The sequence below is a fragment of the Callorhinus ursinus genome, unplaced genomic scaffold, assembly GCF_003265705.2.
Source record: "Callorhinus ursinus isolate GAN/ISIS: 27379988/994484 unplaced genomic scaffold, GSC_fseal_2.0 scaffold45, whole genome shotgun sequence".
NCBI classification, from domain to species: domain Eukaryota; kingdom Metazoa; phylum Chordata; class Mammalia; order Carnivora; family Otariidae; genus Callorhinus; species Callorhinus ursinus.
Genome location: NW_027397107.1, coordinates 3106014 through 3114599, shown reverse-complemented (window position 1 = coordinate 3114599; position 8586 = coordinate 3106014). Strand labels below are relative to the sequence as shown.

Genomic DNA, 8586 nt, shown 5'->3' with positions numbered 1-8586 from the left:
TCTTTCTTTCTTTCTTTCTTTCTTTCTTTCTTTCTTTCTTTCTTTCTTTCAAGAGAGGAAGTTAGAGTGCAAGCAGGGAGGAGGGGCAGGAGAAGAGAGAGAGAGAGAATCTTAAGCAGGCTCCACACCCAGCATGGAGCCCAATGCAGGGCTTGATCTCACAACGCTGAGATCATGACCTGAGCCAAAATCAAGAGTTGGATGCTTAACTGACTGAGTCACTCAGGCTGATACTTCTAAAGCACCAATCTGATATTTTCAGATCATTTAAAATAATTACATTGTTTCCCATTTTCCTTAAAATAAATTCAACCAAATTCCTTACTATGGATAATAAATTTGCATTTGATGGACATCTTCTCGCCTCTCATCACATCTTTCCTCACTTCTCCTCCATGTACTTTAAGCTCGTCATAATAAACTTCCATGGTTCCCCAAAGGCACTCTGTTTTACTTTGTGTCTAAGACTTAATGCCCACTCTTCCTTGGGCCTAAAACAGTCTCCCCACCACTGCTATCCGCTTCCCTTGACATGTTCCTCCTTGTCCTAAGGTATAAGCTGAGGTGTTCCTTCATGTGGGGCTCTCCATCTCTTCAGTCTGTGTTAAATGCAGCTTCTATGTGATGGCATCCAGTGTTCACCTTTATCATAAGCCCTTATCTCCTTTTATTGCAATCACCTATTTCCCTCAAAGCCCTACCTTAAAATTAAGTTTCTTTTTCTTTTTTTTTTTTAATTAAATTTCTTGAGGAACTTAGTTCACCATCAGATCCTTAGCCCCAGCATTGAGCATCACATAGAGTAGGCACTTCAGAAACATTTTTTGAATGAACTAACTAATGGTGATAATTGGATTGCATGTCAAAGTACAAGATATATAGCCAAAGCTGTATTCAAAAGAAAATTAATAGCTTTAAATATTTTAATTTTAAAATAAGAAAATTAAAATACACTCAGTATCAACTCAGGGACTTAGAAATTTCCATGTAAGCTAGAAATAAAAGGAAATTTCTTTGATTTGACAACAACTGTCAGAAACCAAAAGCAAATATCATGCTTCAGGGAGGGAGCTTTAGTAATATTCCCTTTAAAGCTGGAAATAAGACAGATAAGTTTGTTGTAACTGTCCTTATTCAGCACTGTTTTAAAGACATTAGTCAATGCTATGCCATAATTAGAAATAATAGGTATAAATATTTGAAAAGAAGAGATAAAATTATCACTATGTGTAGATATGATTGTTTGCCTTTGATTTTTTAAATTTTTATGTATGTATGTATTCTTTTTTTTTTTTTAAGGGAGCATGAGCATCAGGGAAAGTGCAGAGGTGGGGGGAGAGAGAGAAAACCTTAAGCAGGCTCCATGCCCAGTGCAGAGCCCAACACAGGGCTCGATCTCACGACTCTGAGATCATGAGCCGAGCTGAAATGAAGAGTTAGATGCTTAACTGACTGAGCCATCCAGGCACATCTGGTTTTGTACCTTTGAAAAAAAAAATCAATTGAAAACTATTCAAAATACAGTTGACCTTGAATGACACAAGCTTGAACTATCTAGGCCCACCTTTAAGTGGATTTGTTTTATAAGTACAGTCCTGTAAATGCATTTTCTCTTCCTTATGGTTTTCTTAATAACATTTTTTCTCTAGCTGACTCTAGTGTAAGAATACAGTGTATAATACATATAACACACAAAATACGTGTAGGTGACTGTTTATGCTATTGGTAAGACTTCTGTTGAACAGCAGGCTGTTAGTGGTTAAGTTTTGGGGGAGTCAAAACTTACATATGGAATTCTGACTGTGTGGGGGAGAGGAGTCGGCATGCTTAGCCCCCACATTGTTCAAGGGTCAGATGTAATGAAGTTCAGTAAGATGGCAATACAAGAGAAATGTGCAAGTATTCATAGCTTCCCAATAGTTTTATTGTTAGCAATAAACAACCATAAAATATTTTTTTAAAAGTCTGCTAACTTTGGCAATAAACACTATAAGGTATGTAGGAATAAGTTTATCAAGAAATATGCAAGACCTACCTACATTGTGGTTAGGAGATCTGTTCTGGGATAAACCGTGTGGGTGTGAATCTTGGCTCCGATGTTTACTAGCTGGCAACCTTAGGAAAGTTTGACCCCTCTGTGTGTACGTGTTTGTAGAAGTGACTAGAAAGGCATATGTACATGTGATTAGCACTTGTCTGGGTATTTAGGTTCCAGCCTAGTGTTGACTTGGCTGTCTTCCTCGGCTGTAAGCTGGAGCTAACCAGACCTTTGTGGGGCAGGCGTTTTGCCTACGATAAGGGGCATTGAAAATGTTGTGTTGATAGCGGTGACACCTGGTTTTGGCAGAAAGCCTCACTACGCCTGCACATTCTCTCCAAGCAGAGCACTGAGGGGAGAGCACGTCGCCAAAACCACTTACCTGTAGCTGGATCTCAGGATCATCTGAGGCTGCCCCAGCTCTTCAGAACCAAGAGACGTTCCTCTGAGTTTTGCATTTCATATCCCAGCAAGATGCTAAGACTTCTCAAGATCGGGGCAGGGGAGAAATTCTTTCTGTTTCTCATGCTCCACCCTGTGTCCAGAGGTGTTGCTTGTGGTCTCTGCACCTCGCTACATCAACCCGGACTGGAAACTCAACATTTCGTGTTCCCTGGAATTATCTTCTTTTACTAAACTAGCAATGAACAAGTATTTTTTTCCCCTAAATATTTAATACTTTTTCTGAAGGAGGGACATTTTGTTGCCCATGCGCAGCAAGTAACTTAAAGATTTGCCTTAGATAGTTCTGCTTTCCGGAGACTTCTTTGTGATAACTCGGCACTGGGCATTTCTCTCTGTCTCTGCTTCTAGCTCCTCCTTTCCAACCACTGCCCTGCTCCCCCCACTCAGCTTTGTGTTTCTTCTTTTTTTCTGATATGGAGCTACCCCACCCTCTTTGGCTCCTCTTGACTTACATACATACCCCAGGCAGGTGCATCATAGACCAAAGCCCTTTGCTTTGATGGAATCCCCTACCTGCCGTAGAGGATCTATGGAAACAGAAGTAGCCATCTGTCCTATTATATGTAATTAAGCCCATTCGCTAACTTGTGGTCAGGATGCTAAATGGTATTTGTCATATGGTTCTGTGGCCCTATTCTTAAAGGAATTTGCCTTTGTCATATTTGTTTTTATTCCAAAGGTGTCCCTCAGCCTAATATAACTTGGTTGAAGAGAGGAGGATCTCTGAGTGACAATGTTTCCTTGCTTTTCAATGGATCCCTGTTGTTGCAGAATGTTTCCCTTGAACATGAAGGAACCTATGTCTGCACAGCTTCCAATGCTCTTGGAAAGGCAGTGGCAACGTCTGTGCTGCACCTGCTGGGTAAGTGTCAAATTCTTCGGGTTCAAGTGCTTCCTGTAATGTGCACAAAGCAGGCCCCCGTTTTGTCGATCCTGGAGCCGAGGAGTAAACAAGATGGACATTAGATGGTTTTAACCGTGCCTTCCACATAGAAACGAGCACTAAAGCTGGCATTTTGTCCTACCCAGGTCTTCTCTGAGAAGGCTGTGATTTTCTTGCTAATACTTCTCTGCCCAAGAACCTACACTGGCATATGGTCTTCTGCTCAGAATCAAGACCCTTCATGTTCTGCCTCTGTATTTGCTTATCTGCTGACCCCGACCCCCAGTCCAAGCTAGCAGTGAGCTCTGTTCTAGTGAACATGGTTTCCTGCCCTGTGATCCGACAGACTCCCCGCCCACATGCTGTTTCCATGGAAGTATCACCTCCAGGCACACTGCTCTCCAAAGAAGAGAAATGTAGGGCCAACTTTTGTCTCTTACAGAAGAATTCCTCTCTCCTGTGGGAACCACCTGGATCTCATTTGACCTCTTTTCTCTGGTCGAACCACCTGGTGTCTGATTAAGTCCAAACACACATTGCTCTCCGATTGTTTCCTCTTTTACTTATGTTTCCTCAGCTTAATTGCAGGTCCTTTAATTATAGAGACCCTGTGTGAATTTTTTTTTTTTTGCAGTCCTGAAGATATAATACAGTATAAGGCACACAGTAGGTACTCAATAAATACTAATCAGTTGAGTCTTAAGACACCTTAGAGTTGGGTCAGTAATGTCATTTGGAGAAGCTCATTACAGTGTGCCCCTTGGCCCAGGATGACAAGCTGCTTCTGCTGTTTCTGCTATCTGTAGGGACAATTTCTGGAGTTAACAAATTTTTGTCATCAAAATGGGCTTTAAATTGTTGAGGTTTTAGGACTCAGTAAATGATACTCCTCTTTCCCATCAGGGTTTGGAACCAATTGAGAGTTGATGACAGAAGTCAATCAGATGGACATTAGGGATCATTTGTTATTCTTCTTTATAGCTCAGGCACCTAACACAGGTGTAATCAGTGTTAAATAAGTGTTTCACAAATGAATGAAATTGAGTTGTTGCCAGACCTGGTATGAGGTTATTATAGCATCCACTGCGGAATCAAGAGGATGATGGAAAAGAGCCTTCTCCATGGCTTTTCTTGTTGGCAGTTAGAGATGCCCAGGGACATGCACAGGTGGGAGATGCCAATGTGGGGAGTTAGAACAGTTGTCATGCACAAAACACTTCAGTGTTCATTAACTCCTCTGATATTTACAAGAGCACAGGGTTGGGGCAGTCATTTTTAATCCCACTGCATGAATGAGGAGACCTAAAACTCACAGAAAGTTTTCCTGGAGCCCAAGTATATAGCCTTCTCTTTGAGCGTTCTTCATACTACCCCTCCTGGACCATCAGTGCTGATCAGGAAGGCTCTGCCGTACCTCCGTGTGGCCCTTCCCAAAGAGCCCCCGTGGTCTTCTAGGATCTTGGAATGGAAGATTTTCAACTGACGGGCTTGGCCAAGCCTGTCTGATTCTTGAATGCCTTCCCCATGCTCTGAGAAGTGCCAGCCTTATTCCTTGCTTCTGCTCGTCTCCACTCCTGAAGCTGCATGACCATCTCAGCCTCGCCCCACACACCTCTTCTCTCGGGAGTACCTCCCACTAAGCAGCTCATGACTTTGCTTAAATTGAGGAATCAAGAATGTCTGACATGACACAATGCACGGCATTCTTCCGCCACACTGCTCTTAGAGCTTCACGGTCTTCCTGAAAGCCCACACTCCCCACCACATGAGGTCCTCTGTGAAACCTCACTCATTCTCCTGCTGCCAAGGCTCCTGTTGAGTGGAAGAGCTCTACTGTTCTTAGCGGCCTCCTCCATCCCTTCTGGAATTTTGGTGAATCTGTTTTTTCCCATCTTATTAAGGTATAAACTCTGAAAACATGCACAGATACCACATGTTAGCAGAGTTGCTCTAACTAGACCCCTATAGCACCCACACACCCAAACCCACATGTAACTCCCAGATCTGTGTGAGCCTGAGCATCCAGGACAGAGCATTTCTTTGGAAAGAGCTGACTTCCTAGTAGTTGCCTTCTTTAAGAACACCCAAGCTGGGACAAGAATTAGAGATTGTTTAACTGGAAAACAAGGGCTCCTTTTTTCTTTTTTCTTTTTTTTCTCAGAACAAAGACGTTTGGACAGTAAAAGCATATTTCCCAAGGACTATAAAAATCATATGCTCCAGGCATCCAACGCTGGAACCAACAGCAATGACCCGACAGGAGAACCCCGACCTCCAGGTCAGAGATTCTGACTTTTTAGGGATTTGCCATTTGTGAGGCATGTGCAGGGAAAAGGATTTATTTAGCTACAAGACTCCATGTTTTACACTTCTCAGTAAGTAAAATTATTCCTAGGCATTTGGCCAGCTTTTCCCTTGCCCTCGGTCTTCTGTGGTTCAACTTGTTCCTTCCATATTGAAACATTTTTGAAAAAGAAATCACTCCCGAGGAAGCCTGCAGAGCCCATATCCCAAATGTGCATCATTATTTGTGATAAAACAGGGATTGGTTTTCCAGTTTTAAAACTATTGCCAACTTGGCAAATATTCACAGAGGGAAGATTTGCTGAGTTCTGGAACCAATTCTTTCATTTTTCTCTTTTCCTAAGTTGTTTCCCCTATACTTATTAACTTTGTTATGCATTGCTGTTTGGTCAACAGAACCTAATCTAAGTTTTTCAAGCTACCAAAACTCTTTAGGAGGCCAAGGGAGAGAGGTAGAGTTAAGAAAATCAGAAATGCTGGAATCACAGGGAAAAGGTACTGATGACCTCAGATTCTTGTAGCTCAGAAGTGAGTAAGTCACAGAAGGATGCAGAGAAGCTCCTATTAGATTTCATGCTTTATTATACCTCCTATACAGGAACAATACTGGCTACATCATTTCGACCTTTTAAGTCTTGAGCAAATACCTCTCCTTTGCAGAACATATCCCAAAGGAAAACTCTGCAGGTAGGGATTCTAGAAATGTAGTTCCTAGGCTCCCACCTTCTCAGATGTAGGGAGAGCATAGAAGAGGAAAATAGTGTTGGGCCACCAATCAAACAGTCCAGCTCATGTTATTTATGACTTCATTCTCCAGGAGTATTTATGTATTTCTTCTCCTCTGTCAGACATAATACTACCATTACAAAATGCACTATTATCCATTCATTCAGCCTTTGTCTTAGTCTGTTTGGGCTACTATAACAAAAAGCATAGACTGGGTGGCTTAGCAACAACATACATTTATTGCCCTCAGTTCTGGAGGCTGCAAAGCCCAAGATCCGGGCACCAGCAGATCAGGCGTCTGGTGAGGGCCCACTTGCTGTGTCCTCACATGGCATAAGGAGCGAAGAAGATCCCTGGGTTCTCTTCTGTAAGGACATTAACCCCATTTATGGGGGCTCCACCTTCATGACCTCCTCACCCCCTGAGGGCCCCGCCTCCTAAGACCATTTCATTGAATGTTAGGATTTGACATACGAATTTTGGAGAGACACAAACATTCAGTCTATGGCAACATCCACCAAGTGTTTGCCCAGTGCTTACTTTTGCCAGGCTGGGGGTACAGAGGTGAGCTAGCCCTTGGGAAGCTCATAGTCTCTACAGAGAGGCAGTCATGTAAACAGGTATTTTGAAGCCGGATGGCAAGTGCTGGTATAGAAGGATGACCAAGTCCACTGGCAGCACTAAGGAAAGGGCCCACCTCTCTCTGGAGAAGGCAACCCCGTTTTCACGTGGGCCGTGATGTGTGTTCTGGGGAGAGGAAGAAGAACATTCCAGGCAGAGAAACGGATGTGCAAAGGCAGATAGGAGTTCCATGTGGAAGGGAACATGAAATCAAAGAACTCCCTCAAATCAATTAATTTAAAAATTGGATATTCATGAGGCTGAAACTGCTGGAAAAGTTGAAGCCTTTGGAATATTTAAACATTTGATTTATCAACACTACCTTTCTTGTTTGACCACCTCCTACACACACACACACACACACACCTGCGCATACACGTGTACACATTCGGGAATATGCCAAACCTTCAGTGGATCCCTACCTTAGCATTTCAAAGAGACTCCTTTATTAATTGAACAAATACTTCTTGAGTACCTAATCTATAACATGCCCTGTCCCAGCAGTGGGCAGGACAGAAGAGCTCCCCACCCTCATGGACTTGGCATTCCAGCAGGAGAGATGGACAATAAACAAGGAAACAAACATATATTTCCCTGTGGTAAGTGCTATGAAGGAAACGAAATAGGGTGATAGCACAGTGAGTGCATGCGGCCACTTTGGAGAAGAAAGTCAGGACAAGCCATCTAAGGAGGTGATAGTTGAGCCCAGACCTAAACAATGAGATAGAGCCATCCATGCACAAGGATGAGGAAGGAGCATTTCTGGCAGAGGGAATAGTGAATGCAAGGACCATCAAGTGGGAACAAGCCTAATGTGGTCAAGAAACACAAAGAAAATTCATGTGATGGGAACACCACGGGGGAGAGATGGGGGGGTATGAAATGAAGTTGGAAGGTGGCTAAGGGCCATATCATTCAGAACTTTGAAGGTCAAGGTAAAGACTAGAGTTTATTCCTGTTTCCCCAGCACCATTGGTTGAAGAGACTGTCTTTTCCCCATTGTATATTCTGGTTTCCTTTGTCATAAGATAATTGACCATAGAAGCATGGATTTATTTCTGGGTTTTCCGTTCCGTTCTGTTGATCCAGCTGTCTGTTTTTGTGCCAGGATCATACAATGCAAAGAATGAAACTCGCCCACGTTCTTATCCTATACACAAAAATGAACTCAAAATGTATTAAAGACCTAATTGTGAAACCTGAAACCATAAAAATCCTAGAAGAGAGCACAGGCAGTTGTCTCTCTGACACTGCCTGTAGAAACATTTTTCAAGATATGTATCCTCGGGCAAGGGAAACAAAAGCAAAAATAAACTATTAGGACTACATCAAAATGAAAAGCATCTGCACAGTGAAGGAAACAATCAACAAAACAAAAAGACAACCTACTGAATGGGAGAAGATATTCGCAGATGACATATCTGATAAAGGGTTAATATGCAAAATATATAAAGAACTTACACAACTCAGCACCAAAATAACAAATAACCTGATTAAAATGGGCAGAGGACCTGAGCAGACATTTTTCCAAGGAAGACATACAGATGGC

The 8586-nt window shown here is 42.5% G+C and overlaps 1 protein-coding gene across 5 annotated transcripts in view; it reads left to right on the top strand.

Moving 5' to 3' along the window:
• The window catches only part of ADAMTSL3 (ADAMTS like 3), a 359890-nt gene that overhangs the window by 331742 nt on the left and 19562 nt on the right, over window positions 1-8586 (top strand). For 4 of the 5 annotated variants that reach the window (XM_025893321.2, XM_073882182.1, XM_073882181.1 and 1 more), the window contains exons 24-25: window positions 3183-3365; window positions 5548-5664. In XM_025893321.2, coding sequence (XP_025749106.2) covers window positions 3183-3365; window positions 5548-5664 — 300 coding nt within the window. The remainder of the gene's footprint in view (window positions 1-3182; window positions 3366-5547; window positions 5665-8586) is intronic. The other variant, XM_073882183.1, reaches the window with a different exon arrangement.